Genomic DNA, 26,733 nt, shown 5'->3' on the forward strand with positions numbered 1-26,733 from the left:
GTAGGGATAGTTGGAACATACCTCAACATCATAAGGGCCATATATGAAAGACCCACAGCTAATATCATCTTCAGTGGGGAAAAACTGAGAGCCTTTCCCCTATGGTCAGGAACAAGGGTGTCCACTCTCACCATTACTATTTAACATAGTACTGGAAGTCTTATCCTCAGGAATCAGACAACACAAAGAAAAAAGGCATCAGAATTGGCAAGGAAGAAGTCAAACTTTCCCTATTTGCAGACATCATGATACTCTATGTAGGAAACCTGAGAGTCAACCAAAAAAAAAAAACCCAAACAAACAAACAAACAAAAAAAAACTGCTAGAAGTAATACGTGAATTCTGCAAAGTTGCAGGTTATAAAATCAACGTACAAAAATCTGTCGCATGTCTGTATATCCATAATGAAGCAGAGAAAAATCAGGGCATGGATCCCATTTGTAATTACACCAAAAACAATAATATACGTAGGAATAAACCAAACTGAAGAAGTTAAAAGGTCTGTACTCTTAAACTATAGAACACTTATGAAAGAAATTAAAGAGGACACAAAGAAAAGGAAAAATATTCCACAATTGTGGATTGGAAGAATAAACATTTTTTAAAAAGATTTTATTTATTCATTCATGATAGACCTAGAGAGAGAGAGAGAGAGAGAGGCAGAGACACAGACACAGGCAGAGAGAGAAGTAGGCTTCACGCCGGGAGCCCAACGCGGGACTCAATCCCGAGACACCAGGATCGTGCCCTGGGCCAAAGGCAGGTGCTAAACCGCTGAGCCACCCAGGGATCCCCCAAGAATAAACATTTTTAACTGTCTATACTACCCAAAGCAATGTCCACATTTAATGCAATCCCTATCAAAATATCACCAGCATTTTTCACAAAGCTAGAACAAACAATCCTAAAATTTGTGTGGAACCACAAAAGCACAAAATCCTGAAGAAAGAAAACAAAACAAAAGACATCACAATTCCAGATTTCAAGCTAAATTACTAAGCTGTAATCATCAAGGCAGTATGGTACTGACACAAAAATAGACACATAGATCAATGGAACACAATAGAGCACCCAGAAGTGGACCCACAACTATATGGTCAATTGATCTTTGACAAAGCAGGAAAGAACATCCAATGGAAAAAAGAGTCTCTTCAACAAACGGTGTTGAGAGCAGCGACATGCAGAAGAATGGAACTAAACCATTTTCTTATATCATACACAAAAATAAATTCAAAATGGATGAAAGACCTGAATGTGAGACAGGAAATCATCAAAATCTTTGAGGAGAACACAGGCAGTGACCTCTTTGACCTCAGCTGTAGCAAATTCTTCCTAGACATGTGTCCAGAGGCAAGGAAAACAAAAGCAAAAAAAAAAAAAAAAAAAAAAAATGAACTATTGGGACTTCATGAAGATAAAAAGCTTCTTCACAGCAAAGGAAACAAGCAACAAAACTAAAAGGCCCTCTATGGAATGGGAGAAGATATTTGTAAATGACATATCAGATAGAGTTAATATCCAAAATCTATAGAGGACTTATCAAACTCAACACCCCAAAAAACAATCTAGTTAAGAAATAGGCAGAAGACATGAATAGACACTTTCCTAAAGAAAACATGACTAACAGACACATGAAAAGATGCTCAACATCATTATCAGGGAAATACAAATCAAAACCACGATGAGTTACCACCTTGCACCTGCCAGAATGGCTAAAACTAGCAATATAAGAAACAACAGGTGTTGGCGAGGATGCAGAGAAAGGGGAACCCTCTTACCCCGCTTTGTGGGAATGCAAGCTGGTATAGCCACTCTGGAAGATAGTATGAAGATTCCTCAAAAAGTAAAAAATAGAACTACCCTACAATCCAGCAATTGTACTACTAGGTATTTACCCAAGGGATAAAAAAATATACAGACTTGAACAGGTACATGCAGCCTGATATTTATGGCAGCATTATCAAGAATAGCCAAACTATGGAGAAAGCCCAAATGTCCATCAACTGATGAGTGGATAAATAAGATGTATATATACACAATGGAATATTACTCAGCCATCAAAAGAATGAAATCTTGCCATTTGCAATGACATGGATGGAGCTAGAGTGTATTGTGCTAAGCAAAATAAGTCAGTCAGAGAAAGACAAATACTGTATGCTTTCACTCACATGGAATTTAAGAAACAAAACAGATGAACATAAGGGAGGGGCAAAAAAAAGAGGAAAACTATAAGAGACTCGTAAAAACAGAACAAACTGTGGGTTGATTGAGGTAGGCGGGGGATGGGCTAGATATGTGATGGGTAATTATTAAGGAGGGCACTTGATTTGATGAGCAGGTGGTGTATGTTAGTGATGCATCACTGAATTATGTTCCTGAAACCAATATTGAACTGTATGTTAGCTAAATAGAATTTAAATAAAAATTTGAAAAGGAAAAAAAGTTCCATGTTCTAATTTATCCTGGTAACCCCAGTTTAGGCCATGCAATATGTATTGTCAAATAGGTAAATAAATGAATGGATAAATATGTTATAATTCAGGTATGTACTGGGATCACAGAGGTAAAAACAATTGATTCTGATTAGAAGGATGAGAGCAGTAATTTGAGATGAAGCTGAAGATGAGGATAATTTCAAAATAACAGAAGTACATTAGGATATTCCCGACAAACTTCTAAATTATACCAGAGATCTGGTGGCAGGCAGTTCCAATATTCTGCTGTTACTGGAATGAGAAGAGGTAAGTCTGCGGAGAGGGTAAGGCCAGATTGGGAGGGATCTTAACTAGATGTCTTGTTAAAAAGTCTATTTTTTACAAGTGGTAAGTTTGTGAATTTAATTGAAGAATAAGCCCTCCAAACTATGCCTCTACCTCTGTTACAATATTTTATTTTGATTTTATAACTCTAGTTAGGTTCTTATAAGCTTTATGAATGTTCATTTTTTCCTTTCACAATAGATGAAAAGGTAAACATCAGAATAGCCAAATATCCAGTGGCCTTTGGTATCTTGGTGATTATAATGAAAATGTGAAATTATGTCTTTCTTTGTGAATAGTCAAGCTTTAAGAAACATTAACTTCATAAACTCTTCATATTTTATCAGTAAAATATACTTAGCTTTTGATTTAAAAAAATAGGATATTTTTAAGCAGTGCTGGGAAAACTGGACAACTATAAGTGAAAGAATGAAACTGGGCCAGTTTCTAACACAAAAATAAACTCAAAATGGATTAAAGACCTAAATGTGGAACCTGAAACCATAAAAATTCTAATGGAGAACATAGGCAATAATGTGTCTGACAGGGTCATGGCGACATTTTTCTAGATAGGTCTCCTCAGGCAAGGGAAACAAAAGCAAGAATAAATTACTAGGACTACATCAAAATAAAAAGGTTTTGCACAGTGAGGGAAAGCATCACAAAAACAAAAAAAAACAATGCAACCTACTGAGTCGGAGAAGATACTTGCAAGTGATATATCCAATAAGGGGTTAATATCCAAAATATATGAAGAACTTCTACAGCTCAACATCAAAAAACAAACAGTCCAATTGAAAAATGGGCAGAAGACCTGAATAGGCATTTTTTTTCCAAAGAAGACATACAAATGGCTAACAGACACATGAAAAGATGCTCAGTATTACTAATTATCAGGGAAATGCAAATCAAAACCAGAATTAGATATCATTTCACACCAGGCAGAATTACTAGTTACCAAAAAGATAAGAAATAACCAGTGTTGGAGAGGATGTGGAGAAAAAGAAACCCTCATGCACTATAGGTAGGAATGCAAACTGGTGCAGGCACTGTGGAAAACAGTATAGAGATTCCTCAGAAAATTAAAAACAGAAATACCATATGGTCCAATAATTCCACTGCTGGATATTTACCCAAAAGAAAATGAGAACACTGATTCGAAGAAGATATGCACCTCTGTGTTTATTGCTACATCATTTACAATAGCTAAGATATGGAAGCAACCTAAATGTCCATTGATAGACAAATGGATAAAAATGATATACAGACATACACATACACTTACACACAGGAATGTTAGGCAGCCATAAAAAGGATAAGATATTACCATTTGTGACAATGTGAATGGACCTAGAAGGGATTATGCTAAGTGAAATAAGTCAGACTAAGAAAACCAAATGCCATATGATTTCACTTATATTTGGAATCTAAAAAAAATGAATAAATTTTTAAAAAGCAAGATCAGACCTATTGGGGGTCGCTAGAAGGAAAGGATAAGAGGATAAGCAAAATGGGTGAAAGGGAGTGGTTGATACAAGCTTCTAGTCCTGGAATGAATAAGTCATGAGAATAAAAGGCACAGTTTAGGGAGTATAGTCAGTGGTATTGTAATAGCATTGCTTGATGACAGATGGGAGCTACACTATGGTGAGCATAACAATGTATAGGAAAATTGGATCATTATGTTGTACACCTGAAATTAATGTAACATTGTATGTCAACTATATTCAAAAATTTTTAATAGAATATTTTTAATTTTTTCAAATTTAAAATGTAAATAAGTTATTCAAAAAGTGAAAGAGCAGGCGATCTTTGTAGTCTCCTTTAGTTCTAATTCAGTTCAGGTACATGTGCTGTGGTGGGCACTTTACTCTATTGGTGACATGACCAACGCTGTTATATAGCAAGGGAGATAAGAAAATGCTGCATTGAACTATATTTTGAGGGTTTTGTTTGTTTTTTATTAATTTGAGAGACTTTAAGGTTTTTCTCTTTCTTGATCAATTTGCAGCAGTTCAGTAAGATGTGATGTACGACCATTGCTTTTGAGAAGAGAAAGCAGGGTGGAGGCATGAGTATAAGAGAGAGGTGTCAGAAAAGTTATGATTTTTTTTAAATTTTTTATTTATTTATGATAGTCACAGAGAGAGACAGAGAGAAAGACAGAGACACAGGCAGAGAGAGAAGCAGGCTCCATGCACCGGGAGCCCGATGTGGGATTCGATCCCGGGTCTCCAGGATCGCGCCCTGGGCCAAAGGCAGGCACCAAACCGCTGCGCCACCCAGGGATCCCAAGTTATGATTTTATAATGTGTAATTACTTGAACTATTTCAAAACATTAAATTTTTCTTTGTCAAAATACTTTAAGCCCTTTATTTTTTTTTAAGATTTTTTTATTTATTCATGAAAGACACAGAGAGAGAAGCAGAGATACAGGCAGAGGAAGAAGCAGGCTCCCTGCAAGGGTCTGATGTGGGACTCGATCCCAGGACCCCAGGATCATGACCTGAGCCAAAGGCAGATGCTCAACCACTGAACCACCCAGGTGCCCCGTTTAAGCCCTTTAAAACAAATTATGAAGAGTTTTTAAATTTAGGAAAGTTAAAACAAAAGTAGGTATGGGCATGGTCCCTAGGGTGAAAAACCAAAGTTATATATATTATGCTATTAGTCCTAAGGCCAAAGGATAGCTTAAGACCTATTTGATTAATGCAGTATCATAAGGATTAGAAAATGATATGAATCATAGTGTTTTTTCAGTATAGGATATTAAGACAACCAGGAAGCTAGCTGGAAAAATTTTAAGTTGGATCTATTCTTCATATCCTGGTATGCCAGTGATATATTCCAAATAGATCACAGGTTTGAATATGAAGGGGAAAAAAATTAAAATACTACAATAAACTCTGGGAGAATTATAACCTTGGCAGGTGAGTAGAGATATAAAATTCAGAAGCCTTAAATATTTTTGATTACATAAAAATGCAAGATTTCTATGTAGTAAAAATGACCATATGCAAAGTCAAAAGACAAATCACAGTTCATATCATACTTTTGATTCTAATTTTCCTAATATAGAGGATTTCTACAATTTGATTATTAAAAATAGGGCAAAATTAGATCATTTGCAAAGAAAATACAAACACTTCTTAATTTGATGAATAAATCTCACTTCATTTAAGAGAAATGGACATGAAAATTACAATATCAAACCATTTTCTATCTTTTAGAATGAAAATAACTAGTATAACTTTTGCTGTGTTTTTCACACTTTTTTGACTGGGACTAGGAATTTCTTTTTTACACTGTAACCTAGTACACTCAAACATACAAAACTGAAACAAGTTTTACAAAAGAATACTTACTATTATTACACGATGTACTGATATTTCCTATTTTTCTCTTTTCTCTCCGTTTTGTTTTCTAATGCTGATCATAAGCCACGAAAAATATTTCCCTAGGTTGCTAGGAGAGAAATCTGCAGTTTGGAAAACAGTTCTTTATTGAATATATATTGGCAATGTTTAGGATACTTCTGGTGCCCCACCTCATATCCTCTTGGCCAATGTGTGAACTCCAGCCATTGCTGCAGGACCCAGCTGCATATGCGTGCAGTCCAACAGCACTTTCCCTCAGGCACATCACACATATTTCTCACTTTCTGTCCTAAGGCTTCACTATCACTCTACACAGGGTACCTACAACTCAGTAATTCTGGCATGCAAACCTGGAAGTAGAAGGAAATTAACACCACAGGGGATAAGCCTTGACTAATGGGAGATGGGAGCCAGTGGTTAAATGTTTCCTTTTTTTGTCCCTTGGGCAGAGTAATTCAAAGTGCATTCTCTGTGGCTCTTCAGAGGGTCCCCAGGAAGATTGAGCCCCAGTTGCCTGTAATAGTGAATGCAATATTAGTGCTCATCAGACTTCAGTATATACACAAAACACTTCAGAATCTTGGTTACAGGGCAGCCTGGGTGGCTCAGCAGTTTAGCGCCACCTTCAGCCCAAGGCGTGATCTTGGAGACCTGGGACCGAGTCCCACGTCGGACTCCCTGCATGGAGCCTGCTTCTCCCTCTGCCTGTGTCTCTGCCTCTCTCTCTCTCTGTGTCTCATGAATAAATAAATAAAATCCTTTTTTTAAAAAAAAGAATCTTGGTTACATGTATATTCTTATTCAATAAGTCAGAGGTAGAGCCTGTGATTCTATTTCTAACAAGCTCCAGGTGATGCAGATGCTGTGGCTCACACTGAGTTGTAAGGAGCTAGAAAACATACCCTTTCTTTGGCTTTCCCTCCTTCTCTGTTTCACTCTTCTAATGGATCACTTCCCAAAATAAACTATCTTCATATAAGCCTGTTTCTCAGACTCAGGGTTCAGGCAGAACCCAGGCCAAAACAAATAGTATTGACCCAGCAATTCTGCTTCTAGGAATTTATCCTGTAGAAATATTCACATCTGTGTGAAATAATTTCATCTATAAGATATTTTGTTACAACATTGTAACAGCAAAAAATTAGAAACAATGTAAATATACGTATAGGATTGGTTGAATGACTTATCCATATTGTGGGCTAGTGCTAGCTGTTAAAAAAATAAAAAGGCTCTTCATATTCAGATTAGAAAAATATTTAGGATGTAACTGAGTTTGAAGGACAAGAGTATTATGCATATTATTGCCTCATTTGAGTAAAATAAAGGCAATATTACATATATTTCTTGGGTGAGTATGTATGAAATAGCTTTGGAAAGATGCAGAAAATAAATAATATTAATTGGGAGGAGGGAAAATGGGTGGCTTGGGGAAGGAAAAGGAAAAAAACTTAGTACTACCCCTTATATATTAAAGTTTGGAGCATATGTTATATTAACTATTGGATTAAAATTTTATATATTTGGTCTAGAAATGTATTACATTTTCTTCCTTTGAACTCTAACATTTAATGTTGTATATTCAGATCTGCATGGAATAAGATCACATACCACTTATATTATCATTTATGTCCATATTTTGGTTTTCCAGTAGGTTCCAACCTAAATTATTATAACTATCTGTATTTTTTAAAAATTATCAAAAAATTATCATAGCACATGACATTATGTGTATAGTAAGCACTTTGTAGACACTTACCACGTTTATTTGAATACCCTACATTTGGCTTCACCACCAGAACAATCCCTACAGTAGAGCAAATTGGACTTACTGCCTAAAAGCACAGTTATTCAGGATGTCATAGAGGAGAAAAGGATGATGGTATCAAAAAAAAAAAAAGAATTATATCAATGTATGATTTTTTTTTACTCTAATAAGGCAAGGAATTATATAATATATTTAAAAAGAATTCTTGGTAAGTGGGTAAAATGTTAAAAAGTTTTGTTCAAGGATTAAACTTAATTCAGCTTAGGAATTCACATATAGACCCTCACTCTCTGATGATGCTAAGAAATGAAGAAATATTTGAGGGTCTACTATAACCCAATTCTGTACTAGGCCCTGGGGATATAGTGGTGAGCCAAAACAGACATGGTTTTATGCTCAGTAAACATGCAGCCTAGTGAGAAAGACAGATACTAATCAAGTAGTTGTGTTCATGATCGAATAATTACAAAGGAATCAGTTACCCAAAAGAAAAGGGACAGTTCTCTGATGGCATGTATAAAAGGATTCTGATGTAGGGCCAGAGATGAGGGAAGATAGAGTTGAGATCTGAAACATACAGAGGGTGTGCAAAGTTTACATCATGCAGCCTATGTTGAGGATTTCAGCCTTTCACTTCCAGATTTATCAGTTATTTATTGTTCTGTAACAAACTACTCCAAAACTAAGAGATTTAAAATTATAATTATTTCTCACAATTCTGTGGGTTGACTGGGTGATTCTTCTGATTCTTCCTGAGTTCATTCTGGAGCTGCTTTCAGCTGGTGGCTAAGTTGGAGCTTGGGTTTCTACTCTATGGGGTCTCCCTTACCCACCTTCATGGCCTTGTGGTCCCACAATTGTAAAAGCATAAAGACAGAATCCGCAGGGCTTCTTAAAAACCTTGGCTCTGGAACTTGCACAGTGCCACTATTTGTGTAAGCAAGTGAAAAGGCCAGTCTAGATTCAAGGAATGAGTAAATAAATTCCAAAGAATTTTACAAAGAATTTGTGGCCATGTTTTTTCAGTCTACTACAATCTATCAGGTAATTACTCATTAAGCAGTTATTTACTAAGGATTGTTTTAAGAACTAGAAATCAAATATGAATAAGATACAGTAATGTGTATGTTGCCATTTTTTCCTTTTCCTTGGAGCACATAGTATTTGTAAATTGTCATTCTACTAGAGAGATCAGTATTCATGAATATTCTTTTCCTGTGGTATAAAAATGAATCATCATTAAATGAATAAAATATAGAGTCTTACCTAATTAGAGAGGAGAAAGAAAATCACTGGAGAATATAAGTAATTTTTAGCCTTTCTAAATTTGTAATAACATGTATTTTATAGTCAGAAAAGAAGGTTTTGTCAGTGTAGGCATACCATTATGAATGATATCTATAAGCACAAAAACTAATTTAATAGTCAAAATCTCAGGTCAAGTTTTTCTTTGTAGTTATATCTCTGCTCTCAGGCTTGTTTTAGTCATCTTTTAGAGGTAGTTTATTCCCAGCTCAAAGTTTGCCCTTTTGGATAATTCTGAATGGATGAATAAATAAGTATTTTAAGTAATGACAAAGACATTTGCTACCTGGAATTTTGGGATTTTTTTGCAGGAAACATCATAAGAAAAGTATTTTCGTAGAAAGTTATATTATAAATAGTAATCTAACTTTTTTCCAATTTTTAAAAAATTATAAGAATGTTGAGAATGCTGCTTTTCTTCTGATGGAAAGCGACAGGCTAATCATCAGTTTACCCAGAGTGAAGTGGACAGAAGTAGCACTGACTATGGCATCTCAGCTGCAAGAAGAATGTATTGCATTTATTATAGAAAACTTCTCCACGATCATTCAAAGTGAAAATTTTGCTCTTCTCTTGCAGGTAATGTGTCTAAAATTATATCCTATATTTAGCCCCATCTTTGTGTTCTGATTACAATTATGTAAGAGTTTTTAAATGCAGGTTGCCTTTGATTAAATTAGTGTGACTTAAATAAATTCCATAGCAGATGGCATGCTTGTATAGGATTTAGAGCAATGATGGACAGGATTTTTGGCTCACAAGATAGTGAAGGCAGGAGGGGACAGGTTTGAGTGCACTGGCAAATAGAATGTAACTCTGGCCAGCAGTGGCCCTCAATTAGCATAAGCCATATTTTAGAAATCAGTCAAAAAGATATTGTTTTGTCAGTAATACAGTTATGATCCATGCAAAATTCTCAGTTTTACTGGGGATTCACTATTCCTAAGTTTAGTTATTGAATAAAGAATTTTTATTATTTCTAGTTCCATTTTTGGGACTATTTTGGCTCCTAGGAACAGTGTGTGCGTGTGTGTGTGTGTGTGTCTACAGATTTTTTTAAGGGAAAAAGATTTTTATAATAACGGCTATGATTATAATTATGTGATTATAATTATTATTAACAGAGGAAATAAGATTTCTGGTTGACTGCATATGGCCAGTTATGATGAATGGCCTATTGTTAAGCCAGACTTTCACATTTCTTACACATTTTACATGTATTCCTATTAAATATAAATTTCTGTGTTTTGTAGTCACAAGCAATGAGCAGCACAGCTGATCTATTGGACAAAATTTTAAAAGCAATTGAAGAAAATATTACCACTGAGAATAGTTGCTCTCTTCTAATGGCTTTGGACATGTTACTGAACTCTGACAATACAAAGGAAATGGTATTGAAAATTATAAAGTTCATTTAAATGATATAATATTGAATTGTTTCAAGACTTTAAAATATATGCACATTTTAAATGTTGCATGGTTCATTGAAACTAGGTGATGGGGGTTGGTTATAGGCTCTAGTTTTGTATCTGCTTGGAGCTTTTTATTAAACAAAAATTTTTAAATTTCATTTACTTCTCAATAGACTTATTGTAAAAGTTCAGAACTTGGCATTTGACTCACTAATTCTAAAGTTAGTTTGGTACTAACAATATTAACTGGTACAGCATAACTTGTATTTCTCCCCTGTCACTATTAAATTGCCTAAATATAAAACTTACAGAAAATTTTAAATAATTTTTTAGAATTTTCAATACTCCTTGTTTTTTATTTTTATAGTATATTTTGATTCCTTTTCATCTTCAGAAAAAATCATATTTAAAATTGGATTGACTAAGAAAAAGCAAAATTAAAATCTTATTTTTAAATGTAATTAGTGTTAGCTTATTGCAAATTATTGACATTTTGTATTTGTTTAACAAGAATGATAAAAATTTCATCATATTTATTACTATTACATAGAGTATTTGACCTTGTAATGTCATAGTTAACTTGCTGTAGAAGGTATTCATGTAAAGGCCATTGGTGATTTAAAATAATGTTTGGTTGAAAGGATAAGGTTTAGCTTCGTGTTCACTATAAAATTCTGTTTTTGAAGAGTAAGCCTTCATAAATAACATGTACTCGACGATTTTAAAAATCTAAGTGATGACATCATTGATCTAGCTTAGGAGTAAGTAGATTCAGAAAGGAATAATGACTGGTTGCTATGACAATGTGGCTCTCACCAGCTGCTGATTTGTTGCTTGAACACAGGGTTTTACGTGCAAGATCCAGGCTCTGCGTGATAAGCTGTGGATCTTCCTGGTTCAGTCTTTCTATGCTGTTCGTCACACAGAAAGCTGGAAGCTGATGAGCACAGATGATCAACAGAAAATCCAAGCAGGTATGTTAGCCTTGGGATTTTTCATTCTAATTTTATGATCTTTGTGCAAGAGATATTTTGAGAGGATGCTAATAAGTGGTAGGATTAACATTGTTTGCTTCTGTTCAATAATAGCTTGCTAATTGAAACTAGTGATAGTATGTTTAGGCAGTTTTAAAAAATCATGCTTTGCTGTTCTTAGAAAATGACTCATTTCCTTTACATATATGTTTATCAGTTTTTAACCCTACTCTATATTAGCAACAATATTCCAGCCAAATTTGCTTAAAAAGCATTCTTATAAAGAGATTAGAAGTATAGGAAATGTAATCCACATAGAACATATTACTAAACATACTTTCTCTTCCTTTTAAAATATATTTTGTCACAGAGCTTTTCCGTGTTTTGTATAATATATCATTTCTTGTGGTTTTGTCTAAATTAGATGGCTTTATTTCACAATTGATTGGTTCAGTGATACAATGTGTGCTATTGCGGAGTGTCCCTCAGGAGCTGCACAGTGGTCTCTGACATTTAATAGGTACCATTTGAAATGTTACCATTAAACAAAAGATGTATATTGCTCAGAATATATGTTTGTTTCAAAAACATTAAGATAAAAATTTTGAGGGTGTGGAACTAAAAATGGCTTCATGACTATTTTTGGGTTTAAGCAGGTGCCTTAGAAAAAATATTTGCAGATTCAGCAAGTATACTTTTAAAAACATTCTAAGAGACTCTATTTTAGGAAGTGAACATTTTGCACTATAAAACATGAAAGCCATATGTGATATATTTCTTGATAGTACATAGATATGTTAAATTCCTTAATGGAATAGTCAGAATATGATTTGCTCTGTCTTGCATTTTGAGCATAACATGATAGTGTAGCTAGATGTGAACTGAAGAGCACTTTTCAAAGACATTCCAACAAAATAATAAAAGAACAAAATCATGAAATAATGAAAATCTCAAGGTCTTCAGGAATTTGAGATTTTTTCTTGTGACTATTTCTGTACTGATTTTTAGATGACAGTTAATTTTTACTATGAAATCTATTCAATATGAAGGAATAGGATAAGATCAGCATTCCATGAGTAGGTGTCATTCAACTCTCTTCTGATTGGTGTAAACTTTGTTTTTCTTCATTTTAAAGGATTTCATAGTTAAGTTATGCCTTAAACAATGTTCTTTATTTTAATTCTATAAGATGTTAATTAAAAATAATGCAAATACATATAAGTACACACATATGTAAAACAAAATTATTGGTAATTGTACTAATTGTCAAAAAGAACTTTTCAATCCTATCAGTGTAATAATATTTTTTTAATCTTCAGTATGCTGAATTATAATGAGTCCTGACTTACGGATAGTTACTGCATTGGGAAACCCCAGAAAAAGGAGTGATTCTAGGTTGTCTTTGTTGTAGCATTTCTTATAGTCTAATTGAGTTACTGACCTTTGGGAGAAATCCTATATTAATTTCTTTTTGCATAGGATTGTGCAAAGTCATTTGCTTACTGTAAATCAGTCCTTATAATGCCATTTTCTAGGATCCTGCTTTGTCTTATAGCACAGATTCTATAGAACACAAATAGAAGATACAATGGGAGTGTTACGTATAATTTAATATATTTTTATCAGCTGTTTTAATAAATATTAAATAATTTTTGGAGACTATATTCAAATTATGTTTTAAATAGTTTGAACTATAACCTTCAAAAGAAAGAAATACATTAGCTGAACTATATTTATAGCTCTCATCTCATTATTTCTATATATTTTCCTGACGTCATTCAAATTCTTATTTGAAGAACATAAAAACATGAGCTCTGCAATAATTCCCGTATAAACCCAATCTAGAAAGTGAGTTTTTAAGTAATTCTAAAAAGAATGATAATGGGTTTGAGGGTTGTTTGTTTTATTTTCCAACAGTATCTTATTTTTTTCTCTTTTCTTTCCTTTTTCCTCATGAAAAACCTGCAAAACCAGGAAATATTTGTAGTCAATTTCAACAGAGTATTTTTACATTTTTTTAGGATAGACACTTTCTTATATTTAATAATTTATAAAATATTAATTTGCCACAACCTGAGATTTTTTGAAATTTGGAAAACTTAATGAAACCAATTATAATTTTACAGCTTGATAAAATTGTTTTTTTGTAAATGTATGAATCTTCTCATAAGATTTTACATTTATTTATTTTAATAATGTAAAACCCAGAGACCAGAAAATAAGATTGAAAATGAGATTCTTAAAAAAAAATTCTAAAATATAATATGCAATTATTTAAGTGTACTAGATTGTTTTTAGCCTTTTTAAAGTTACTTCCACTAAAATACCACCTTTTTCTGCTAGCATACTATTTTCCTTCTAGTTTTATGGCAATGATAGTGTTTTCTATAAAAATAAATTGTTTCTTTCTACAGCTGCATTTGACAAAGGTGATGATCGAAGACTTGGCAAAAAGCCTGTATTCAGTAGTTCTCAGGTAAACTTAAAATTTTACAGGTCTGAAAAAAGATGCTAAATAATTTAAAGTTTATTATTTTATATTTCAGTGATTTCCTTAAATATATTCTTTAAGTAAAGCTGATTTTTTTTAAAGATTTTATTTATTTATTCATGAGAGACACAAGAGAGGCAGAGACACAGAGAGAGAGGGAGGCAGAGACACAGGCAGAGGGAGAAGCAGGCTGCCTGCAGGGAGCCTGTTGTAGGTCTCAATCCCGGATCTTGGGATCACGACCTGAGCCAAAGGCAGATGCTCAACCGCTGAGCCACCCAGGCATCCCAAATAAAGCTGATTCTTAATGAAAATAATTTTGAGTCTTTCTCTAATCAAGTAAATATTCTATACATTTTTAAATGATGTGAATTTTTAGTATCCAGCTGGCATAGGAAGTGAAATATTCAGCCTTTTTTATTTCTTTGAAAACCTTTTTGGCAACTAATGTATTGGAGCTATTCCGACAGATCAGAAATTGTCTAAAATCCTAGACCTAATTCAGTGTCTAATTTTCTAATTAACCTACTTCTTACAAAAGATTTTAGTTGTCCCAGTTTTCTCTATACTAAGTTTTTAGTTCATATAACACATTTTTGGTGTGAAAAAGGCAATTAATACCAAGAGTATAGTTGGTTGTGTTTTACTTTTAAAGTTACTTGCTGTATTTATGTGATCAAAAGTAGTCAAACTCTTAGAAACATGAAGTAGAATAGCAGTTCCCAGGGCTGGAGATATAAGGAAAAAGGCAATTTTTCAGTAGGTATAGAATTTCAGTTTTACAAGATGAGAAGGTTCTAGATATTTGTTGCACAAGATCTATATAGGGAGCATTTTTGTTCTTCCCACTTAAAAATGGTTAAGATGGTTAATTTTGTCTTTTTTTTAACCCCTTCCCACACACAAATGACTTGCTTTATTTGTTATAATGTTGAACATTTTTCTTCCCTAAGCATGGAACACTGCTAGACTCCCCCTTGACCGTTCTTAGGTATATTATAAGTTCCACAGAACATACTCTGAAGTGGTACATTAGAACATTTTTCTCTATGTACTAGTTCCCTGTTATCCCCAGTGGGTTTTTTTTTTCAGGCTCCCCTAGAATTATCCTACCTGCCTTTCTTTCTGCTGTTCTACTAGCTGTTATCAACCAGTCTTTTCCTCTTTCCTTGCCTTACAGTGAAATAGAACAAAGTCTTGTTGCTCTTCCTTACCTTCCTGACTTTCAGGTTGTCCATGGATTTATACTGTTAACCACAGTGGGAAGAAAACAGGGTAATACATTTCCCTCTGAAGGACAGTATACTGAATTGGGTGCTGGACATGGAATAATAAGAGTTAAAATCTTGACTTCACTTTTTTTTTTTTTTTTATCCTTACCTAGATTTTTATTGGTTTTGTGAGGAAGTGAAGAGGAAAATGTGTGGCCTCCATGAGGCCAAAAGGCTGAATGCAGGGTACAGGTTTCCTGGGGTCTTTCAGCATCATTCTTTACCTGCCTAAGGTGTTTTTGCTTACCCCTACACAGAGGTGGGAAGTGTGTGTGCGAGTGTGGGAGGGAAGGATGGGTAGAGGAGAAAAGTTTTCTAGCCAAGTGCAAGGGAAGCAACTCTGCTGCCTGGCAGTTGCCAGGACAATGCAGCCTTGATTTCACATTTGTTATCTCTGCCATATGTGAGTCTTAGCTTTCTTGTCTGTAAAGCGGACTAATAAAACCTAGCAGAATTATTGTGAAAATTAAGTGAAATAATTTATGTGCAATTGTTTGATATGCAGTAAATGCTCAATAGGTATGGAATGAGTAAATGTGTTTTACAAAAAGAGATGAGATCTTCTGGAAGTGGAAGAAAGTTAATGAGATAAGACAGAAAGATTTAAGAAGAGTTCTGGTACCATAATACTTAAGGTAATGATGTCTGGGACTTGTTTCAAAATAAAATGGTAGTTATATATGAAACAAATTTGGCCAAGAACTGATCATTGTTAAAGCTGGTAATAGGTCCATGATTCATTATACTATTCTATCTTTTGATTATGTGTGAATTTTACTACAATAAAAAGTTAAACAAAAGGAATAGTAACTGGAACTAAAGGGTATCTAAGGGGAATTCTTTAAAAGGTTGACTCTTTTTCTCATTTTTGTCAATAGCATGTGGTGATCTTCCCACTTGGCCATTCGTATATAAGAAATATATGTAAACTTTGCAGATGGAAGTTAGAGAATACGTAGAGTTGATGTGTGTATGTATTGTATCCTCATCATGCTATACCATGTTAATATAAAGTTTCTTATGGTTACCCCATGTACTACATAGATCTCACCCATAGCATGATGCTTTAAAATAGATTCAAGGATACAGAAAATTAAGTAGGATCAATTTTAAGGGTGAGAAGAAGTCTAGAATCAGAAGTCTACCTGGTATTTATTTATTTATTTATTTAATTTTTATTTATTTATGATAGTCACACAGAGAGAGAGAGAGAGGCAGAGACACAGGCAGAGGGAGAAGCAGTCTCCATGCACCGGAAGCCCGACGTGGAATTCGAACCCGGGTCTCCAGGATTGCGCCCTGGGCCAAAGGCAGGCGCCAAACCGCTGCGCCACCCAGGGATCCCTCTACCTGGTTTTAGATATTAAAAATAGGGAATGGTTATTTTTTGAGCTAAGATTTGATCAAGAAAACAAAAAATGAGGGCCAAACCTATTTGAACTTTATAAATATTACATAGAATCCTAGAACTTTACACTGAGTAGGACCAAGTCTCCACCCCCTAGAAATATATAATATGAGGCCCAGATATGTCAATGACCTCTTAGATATCCTAAGTCAAGTAGGTAAAGCCATGACAGGAACCCAGTAATTCCTTTATTAGTACCACACCTAGCTTTTCCTTAAACTTAGCCAGGTTATTACTTTGTGCGTGCGCATGCATGTGTGTGTGTGTGTGTGTGCGTGTGTGTATGTGTGTATTCCCACTCCCATATATATGTTATCTTTAACTTAGGCAAATTTCTAATGTAAAAAAAGTTTTTTATATTCAGGAATATTAGTCCTTGAACTATATGTCAGTATATGTTCAGATTTGACAACATGCATCACATTTTTTTTTGAGTACCCAGTATGTTATGGGCACAGTGGTAAAGGACACAAAGACGAAGACAGCACAGGTTTTTCCTCAGACCTCTGCAGTTTCATACAGCTTTTCAAAGCAGGGGGACGTATTTCCTAAAGAGTAGCAATGTAATTTTAAAATTTTATTCTGCACTTCCTACCACTTTTTAAAATGTTGTTAGGACCTGTTAGAAGGACCTTGAGACATTGGTCCTTCCCTTTTCACCTTTTTGCCTACTTCATCTGTTTTTAGAACCTCTTTTCCTCCACTTTCTCCATATAGCCAGTGCCGTATTACTATTTTGTTTCTTGCAAAAGCCAAACTTGTCACATGTACTGTCTTGTTTCCCAGAGGCTTGTGGCCCCCAGCCCCCACCCCCAAAGATTAAATCTTCAGTCATAAAATTTCTGGCATTTGGGGTAGGATTGAAGAAATGGTTTTTGGTGAAAATCTTTATAATATCCCTCAAATTATACCATGTAGATGATTGTCTGCTTAAAGCAGTAAATCATGAGGTCAAGTCCTACTTCCATCCTACCAAGCATGTAACCTTGGTAAATCACATACCAGCTTTAATTCTCAGTTTCTTGTCTATGAAATATAGATAGCAACAGGAGCTTATTGTTGCTTCATACAATATGAAGAGTTTTAGCAAGGAACCTGGGAGTGGGCCCTCAAAAAACGTTGTACATAGTTATCATTGGCTCAAGGCATCCTGACACCTTTAGGTGTTAATCTCTAGCATAACTTCACAAAGCTAAATAGTATGCCTTTTTAAAATAGCATTGCCTTTTGATTTTTTTATGCTGTATTTTAGATTCAATTAAGGTAATGTCATGAAAGACACATTCAGATGATCAAGAATAATCCAATTTTGAGTGACCCTATATCCTTTTTTTACATTTTTTAATATATTTTTAAATTGGAGTTCAATTTGCCAATAGCATAACACCCAGTGCTCATCCTGTCAAGTGCTCTCCTCAGTGCCCATCAAGTGACCCTATATCCTAATGTGATCTTTACTTTTTCCTCTTTGAAAAGTTGGCTTATTGAGACAAAGTATTATAAGTCAAAGACTTTAGTCAAGTTATAAAGATTTTTTTTTTCTTCTTTGTAGCAAAGGAGACAAGTTTCTGACTCTGGTGTTATAAAAAACAAATCTTGGAGAGGAAATACCAAGGATTGTTGGAGTTATCCCTCTACTAAGCAAAAGATGAAATCTGATGGATTGGGAGCATCTGGACATTCATCAAATACTAATAGAAATACTGTAAATAAAACTTTGAAACATGATGATTTAAAGGAAAAGGGTGGTACAAAAGTAGCATCTAAAGTTTCAAAAGAACTTAAAACTGGGGGGAAAAATGTCTCTGGAAAGCCCAAAGCTGTAATAAAGTCCCAAACAGAAAACAGTGATAATGCTAAGTCAGCAAATGCGTCACCTAGACAAGCTGTGGAAAGATCAGCAGCAGTGTCAGCAAATGGACAGAAAAATTCATTAAATGAGAAAGGAGTGAGAAATCAGGAAGGGCACATTACAGGTGCCAGACCCAAGGTACTCACTGGAACCTTAAACGTGCAAGCCAAAGCAAAGCCTTTGAAGAAAGTGACAGGAAAAGATTCTCCATGCCTCAGCATTGCAGAGCCTGCCAGCAGATCAACCAATTCAAGTATGGAATTACTGATTTCCACTGAATGTCTGGATGAACCAAAAGAAAATGGAGCAGTAGGAGAAGAGAAGCCTTCTGGTGATAAATTGTCCTTTTGTGAACCTCCAGGACAGACAGTGAAAAACAATGTGGAAAGTATCAAAACTTCTTCTGTAGGTGGGTTTTAGTACCCCTATTTTTAATAGCTCCTGACAGTTAAAGTTCCTAGAAAAAATGATTCTATGTTTGGATGTTTATTTAGTTTCAAATGCCAAGAAGCATTTATTTACATGTGTTCATGCAAACTGAGAGAAAACATACTTCTTACCACATTAACATTTATTTTTGGATATAGTGTCTGACCAGTGAATTTATGCATGACATTCACATATGCAGTGTTCAGTTTCATGACTGACTTTTCTTAATTTACAGTAGTAAAATCTCGACCTGTTTCAAAAGTTGCCAATGGAACTTCAAATAAAAAAAGCATTCAAGAAGAAACTAATATAAATAACAGGTAAATTTTCATTCTTTTTTTTTACCTATACATTAGCTTTCTCTGAAAGTTAATTATATGCTAACTTCTAGCCAAATATTTTTAAAATATCTTTTCTTTTTTGTTAGAAAATTTAATGTATTTATTTATACAATATTTTAAAACTTTATTAGAACATAGTATATTTATGAAAAATGATTATTGATACAAAATGATAGATTACACTTGTGGCACTTGATTCTGTATTGCTTTATCATACTTAATTAACCTACAGGTTTATAAACTTAAAGACCTATGAATATAAGGTTTTCCTATTTTTAGAAAAAAAAAAAGATATTTTTAATTTCTTTGAAAAAAATATTTCATATATGGGTCTTTTAAAAAGTGCATGTGATGCCATCTGAGTATAATACTGAATGCAAATCATTTTTCTTAGTGGGCTAAAGAAGGTCACTAGCAAAGGATATAGTGATCCAGTACCACAGGCTATTATAAAGAAAAAAGGAAATGGCAATGGATGTGCTACAGCTCAACAGAGGACAAAAAATGCCTCATCTAATCTTGCTAAAACTCAAGGTAAAGCTGATATGGTCCTAGGTATTACATCTGTGTTTAAATTGAATAAACAGAACTCTGATTTGGAACTTTAGCAACAAATAAGAATATGACACGGTTTCACTCATTTTATATTTGTATCATACTATAGAGATAAGATTTTACACTTTAACTTTTAGATAAATATTTTTTTTTAAAGATTTCTTTATTTGAGGGATCCCTGGGTGGCGCAGCGGTTTGGCGCCTGCCTTTGGCCCAGGGCGCGATCCTGGAGACCCGGGATCGAATCCCATGTTGGGCTCCCTGCGTGGAGCCTGCTTCTCCCTCTGCCTGTGTCTCTGCCTCTCTCTCTCTCTCTGTGTGACTATCATAAATAAATAAAAATTTATAAAAAAAAAAAAAGATTTCTTTATTTGAGAGAGTGCCTGAGTGCATGCATGGGGAGGGGCAAAGGAAGAGGCCCAAGCAGCCTTTGGAGTGCAGAGCTGGGAGGAGGCAGGCAGATGGATTTATAGACCTGAGTCTAAGCTGAAACCAAGAGTGAAACCCAGCTGCCCCTAGATAAGTACTTTGGTATTTCAGGGTGTGGGTTTAGTTTTAATTGTCTTTTATGAGAAATAATTAAAAGAGTCACTAATTTATCTGCATTTTTGGTCCTTTAATATGTTATGCCTAGGTTTTTTCAGTTTCATTGACAACTACAGAAATTCCATACAGAAAACCAGCACTAACATTAGAGCCCTTTACAAAAGCAATGGTATAGTCTTGAGAGCTGTATTATATAGGGAAGAAGAATTTTCCTTCTGTGCCTGTTTTGCCGTGTTCTAAGAAAGAAAAGCATAATGATCAGATTGCATAATCTGCTGACCTAATAACTGATTTTAAAATTAACTTGCTTTATGCATTAAGCATTCACATAGGTAAGAGCAGTTTGTTAAAACCTAAAATCGGGATCCCTGGGTGGCGCAGCGGTTTGGCACCTGCCTTTGGCCCAGGGCGCGATCCTGGAGACCCGGGATTGAATCCCACGTCGGGCTCCCGGTGCATGGAGCCTGCTTCTCCCTCTGCCTATGTCTCTGCCTCTCTCTCTCTCTCTCTCTCTCTCTCTGTGACTATCATAAATAAATAAAAATTTTTTAAAAAACCTAAAATCAATTTTGAGTTAGATAATGAATTAATACTGAAAGTATATTTTAAAATAAACCAGAGAAAAATTATTCATGTTCTAGTAATAGCTAAAAATTAAACATTTAAAAAGATTTGGCAATTCTTTTTGATAGATTTAAATATCATCTCTAGGACTTAACCAGTGTAAACAAATAGAGTCTCATAATTAATCCTTTCCCTCCAATTATCAGTTTTAGTTTCTATTACACATCTAAGTCGTTAACCTAAATGATCTACAATAATAATGATTTAGTTATGAAAAGTAAATTAGTTTTGTTCATGTTTGACAGAAAAAACTGTAGTAATTTCAACATTTCTATTTTATATATTTTTTTAAGATTTTATTTATTTATTCATGAAAGACACAGGCAGAGAGAGAGAGAGGCAGAGAGACATAGGCAGAGGGAGAAGCAGGCTCCATGCAGGAAGCCCAATGTGGGACTTGATCCCAGGGCTCCAGGATCATGCCCTAGGCCAAAGGTAGACGCTCAACTGCTGAGCCACCCATGCATCCCTCTATTTTATATTTAGTTTGATTCTCCTTTTTCAGCTGTGTGGAATAGTGTTTTTTTCCCAGAAAAACTTCAAAGGGAAGACCCTTCCTGCTCTTTTGTGATATAAGAAAATCAGATTTTTCCACCCTCATGGATTTATGCAAATCCAATTCTGGCATAAAGATCAAAACTCTTTACTTGAGGAAGAAAGATCCTATTTAAATAATTTTACTAAGATGCTGGAATAATCCCCCTATATTTGTAATAAAAATATTTTTTATTTTATCATGTACTAACACCTAATCTTTTGTTGTCCATTGTTATGGATATTTCATTGTTTATTTTATTTCTTATAAAGTAATTTGAAAATAAATATTGCATTTCATTCACAAGTTGTAAGATACATTGTATTTTTAAATTTTCTTTTCTTTGGATCTCAAGGAGAGTCACCAAATTCAGTAAAATCTTCAGTCTCTTCAAAGCAGTCTGAAGAAAATGTGACAAAATTGGACCTCAATACAACTACAGATAAACAAACACCTAAGAAAAAGATTGTCAAGCAAGGACACACACCTTTGCCCAAGGTTAATGCAAAAATAGGGGCAATGCCTAAAAACTTAAATCAGTCTAAGAAAAGTGAAACTTTGAGTAATAAAGATTCAAAACAGAAAATGCTTCCTGGACAGGTTATATTGAAAACTCAGCCTTCTCAAAGACCTTTAAAAAGTGAAACATGTGTTGTCCAAAAAAGTATGCTTCATGATGTACATGAAAATAATAACAAGGATGATATTTCTGAACAGAAGCCTCATGAACCTCTAATTAATCTCACATCAGAAATCAGCAGTACAGAAGCTTTCCAGTCATCATGCAAACCTGAGCCACAAAAGCCATTAAGCAACCAAGGGAAAGAGAAATTAGTATTAGAATGCCAAAGTATTTCAAATCTGGATAAATCAATAAAACATGAACTGGAATCAAAACAGACTGGTTCAGATAAAAATGAAGCAAAATTTTCTGGCAAAGAATCAGATCATCCCAACACAGCTAAAATATATTGTCATTTTGATGGGAGTGCTAATGTAGATTCAAAATTTTATACCACCACTGCCCTAAAATCCATGATTTCAAATCCCAGTGAAAACTCTTTGAATTCTAATCCTGTTTGTGATTTAGACTCAGCAAATCCAAAGCAAATCCATTCAGTATCAGACAGGGAAAAGCAAGGAGAGGAACAAGATACAAATAAAAAATTAAGCATTAAATGTGTCAAAGATGTTTTACCATGTGTTCCTGGAAGGACAAATGGCACCTTAAATTCTGTCCAAGATGACAGAAAATCTAAAATTCATGTAGAAGAACAGAAAATTCCTAGGCACTTATCTGATGATTCTGGTATGAGTGAAATCAAACATGCTACAGCAGACTCAGATATTTCCTCCAAGTGTGTTTTGGAACATACATCAGGAAAAAATTCTCCTAAAGATATGGAAACAACAGAAACTCCAGATAGCCATGAAACTCCAGAAGTTCCATTTATGAGCCACTGGAATTTGAGTACCAGTGGTCTGCATCAGAGAGAGAGTCCTGAATCTGATACTGGCAGTGCTACCACATCCTCTGATGACATAAAGCCCAGATCTGAAGACTATGATGCTGGAGGGTCTCAGGATGATGATGGGTCAAATGACAGAGGTATTTCTAAATGTGGCACTATGCTGTGCCATGATTTTCTTGGAAGAAGTAGTAGTGATACCAGTACTCCTGAGGAATTAAAAATATATGATAGTAACTTAAGAATTGAAGTGAAAATGAAAAAGCAAAGTAGTAATGATCTTTTCCAAGTCAATTCAACAAGTGATGATGAGATTCCTAGGAAAAGGCCAGAAATTTGGTCTCGATCTACAGTAGTCCACCCTAGAGAAAAAGAAAATATTCTACGAGGCAGCATCCAGTTTGCTCAAGAAGTAGATCAAGTTTCTTCCTCTGCAGATGAAACAGAAGATGAAAGATCTGAAGCTGAAAATGTTGGAGAAAATTTCTCTACATCTAACTCAGCTCCTCAGCAGTTTCAGGGAATAATTAATTTAGCTTTTGAAGATGCAACAGAAAATGAAAGTCATGAGTTTTCTGCAACTAAGAATTTTAAAAGATCAGTTTTACTTTCAGTAGATGAATGTGAAGAACTAGGATCTGATGAAGGGGAAGCCCATACTCCCTTTCAGCCTTCTGTAGATTCTCTTTCCCCTTCTGATGTTTTTGATGGCATTTCTCATGAACATAACGGAAGGACCTGCTATTCCAGGTATACACATGGAAGTGAAGGTAGTATTTTAGAATGTAAACAAGATAAAGGCAAGAGTGTATATAAAAACGAAAGCTCTCTCTTGGGTCCCAGTAGCATTGACTCATCAAGAAAAGATAAACAGAGTGCTTTAGCCACAGGAAAAAAGTACACAGTAGATGTCTTGTCCAAAGGAGGCAGACAGCTTCTTCCAGAAGATAAAAAAGTAAACAGTGGAAACGATGTGGATAATGACTTTCAGCAACGCAGCAAACTCTCAGATAGTGATATAAAATCTCAAGAAAGACCGTGTCATTTGGAGCTTCATCAAAGAGAACCCAATTCTGACATACCAAAGAACAGCTCTACAAAATTTCTAGACTCCTGTCGGAGTCAACTTCTGCCTCAGGAAGGTCAAGTGAAAGAGAACCATTCTACTGCTACCAAAAAAGCTAATATTGCTTTATCTGCAGGTAATGTACAGAAATAGAAATACTAAATCCATAAGAAAATGAGTTTATAGAATTTTAAAGTCGTATGTAGCCCTGAATGTTATATTTTAGTTAGAATAATTAAGCAACAGATTTGAAATTCAAATGAAAACTTAAATTTCATAATAATATGAAAACTAGCTAGTTAATCTTTATTGTTCACTGAAAATCCTAGTGCAGAGTTAAGATCTAGTAAAATTTTGGTTATTATTAGAGTTAATCTATTAAGAGATTTTACATAAAAGAATGAAGAGAAAAACTTAGTTTGCTATTATTTAGTTATTATGTCTAATTTAACATAAAATTCTTGACTATTAGAAATTTTATTATACATTGGATATGATTTATGGACTATGCTAAGTATATATCTAAGAGGGCTGTGCAATAACTATAGTAATATAACTAAAAGCACTGAACTATTTTAACTAGATTAATTATTATAATTTATATGCATTTTACAGAGATTAAGACTTTAAGCATCACTATAATTCTAAAATTTTCAAGTAAAAAGATAAATTTCCTAAAAGAGATTATATTTAGAAGCAATGATAATATATGAAAAAAGCCCAGGCTTATTTCATATGAATAGATGATTTCCTGTCTAATTGTTTTGTGTGTTTGTCTTCCTTATTACAGTAATTTGAACTAATGACCCACATTTAAAATATGCAATAGTGGCTGACTGCATAGCTATTGTATATCAGAACTAAGAAAGATACTGATCAATAGCCCTTGTTCAGCAAAATCACAACAGGGAGCTCTTTAAAGTTGTACTTTTTTGTTTGTCCTTGCTTGCATCCTCCTTTGCATGTGCAATATACAAATAAGGCTTTAGACAAAATGTATGTATCCCCTTTTGGAACTGACTCACCTTAAAAGTCACCATCAAATAACCATGTCTTTTTTTCTTCTTTAAGTTCCTATTGTAGTGAATTAGATACATGTGCATATTCTATGTTTATGTTTAAATAATTTTTGTTTTCTGTATCACAAGTTTTCAAATTAAAGTATGGAGAATTATTATTAGTTGCCTATGTTAATTTGCTGCTAAACATTCTTCGGTTGGTTTTTTTTTTTTTTTTTAACGTAGAAAAAGAAATGCCTCAATAATCTTGTCAATTTTGTATAAGTGTTATTTTTTCCATTCTGTTTTTTGGGACTATATTATATTGTTTTAATATTATTCTACAAAACTCTGAGGGATACCAACATGTGCAATTTTTACATTGTGTAGTATTATGAATTATTTCAGGAGACATAGATGATTGTGACACACTGGCACAAACCTACATGTATGACCATCGGCCTTCAAAAACCCTCTCTCCAATATATGAGATGGATGTAATAGAAGCATTTGAGCAGAAAATGGAATCAGAAACACATGTTACAGACATGGATTTTGAAGATGATCAGCACTTTGCAGAACAAGATTGGACACTATTAAAGCAATTGCTCTCTGAACAGGATTCAAACTTAAATATTACGAATTCTGTTCCTGAAGACTTAAATTTAGCACAGTATCTAATCAACCAGACACTACTTTTAGCACGAGATAGCTCAAAACCTCAGGGTAAAGCACATGTTGACACTTTGAACAGATGGAGTGAACTGACCTCTCCCCTTGATGATTCCTCAGCAAGCATTACCATGGCTAGTTTTTCCTCTGAAGATTGTTCACCCCAAGGGGAATGGACAATTCTGGAACTGGAAACTCAACATTGAGAGTATTAACACTTTGGAAAATTTTGAACTATGCCACCACTTTATTTTTTGATGCTTATATTATATCCAAATAATTGCATTAGCCAGAGATAGACTGTCCTTAATATTGAGGGAGTCTTTCTAAATTTATGGGGTACACATAATTTATTATTAATATGATATCACATATAGGGAAAAGGTGTTTTTCTAAAATTTGAGCATGTTTTATTAATTATTAGACAAATTAGTAGACTTATAAAGAAAACCTTCAGTTTTCCTTTCCTAACTGATCATTTGTTCACTTGTTTATAATTCAAGAATTTAAAATGTGAATGCACAAGTAGATCAGTCCCTTTACTTTTTGCTCTGCATATGGTAATAATAATTTAAAAATAAAAACTTATTGTGCTTGTGTCAATTTATGTAGAGTTAATCAGTGAGTAACATTGAAACTCAGGGTGGTGTGATTGAGCCTGAGAGCTAAATATTAGGAAAAAAACCCTTCATTTTCCCAACAGTGCAGGTCCAAGAAATTGTGAAGTAAATGCACCTCAAATTTCAATCATATTGATACTGAAACGGAAATAGAATCCCTTGTAACTCTATTTTTGGAGTATTTCCAGAGAGAGACATCTGCCCTTATTCAAAAGAAGCAGGAGAACTGTCCATTTGTTTCATCTGTATAGACTTTATAGTTA

The 26,733-nt window shown here is 34.2% G+C and overlaps 1 protein-coding gene across 4 annotated transcripts in view; it reads left to right on the plus strand.

Annotated features, from left to right (window-relative positions):
• The window catches only part of BTBD8 (BTB domain containing 8), a 93,176-nt gene extending 66,723 nt beyond the window's left edge, over positions 1-26,453 (plus strand). For all 4 annotated transcript variants that reach the window (XM_072834473.1, XM_072834472.1, XM_072834475.1 and 1 more), the window contains 9 exons: positions 9,604-9,786; positions 10,461-10,598; positions 11,464-11,593; positions 14,008-14,069; positions 18,316-19,024; positions 19,280-19,364; positions 19,780-19,919; positions 22,001-24,316; positions 25,587-26,453. In XM_072834473.1, the coding sequence (XP_072690574.1) occupies positions 9,604-9,786; positions 10,461-10,598; positions 11,464-11,593; positions 14,008-14,069; positions 18,316-19,024; positions 19,280-19,364; positions 19,780-19,919; positions 22,001-24,316; positions 25,587-26,056 (4,233 nt within the window). In that variant the 3' untranslated portion in view covers positions 26,057-26,453. The remainder of the gene's footprint in view (positions 1-9,603; positions 9,787-10,460; positions 10,599-11,463; positions 11,594-14,007; positions 14,070-18,315; positions 19,025-19,279; positions 19,365-19,779; positions 19,920-22,000; positions 24,317-25,586) is intronic.
• The last annotated feature ends 280 nt before the right edge of the window (positions 26,454-26,733 follow it).

This window comes from Canis lupus, chromosome 8, assembly GCF_048164855.1.
Source record: "Canis lupus baileyi chromosome 8, mCanLup2.hap1, whole genome shotgun sequence".
NCBI classification, from domain to species: Eukaryota; Metazoa; Chordata; class Mammalia; order Carnivora; family Canidae; genus Canis; species Canis lupus.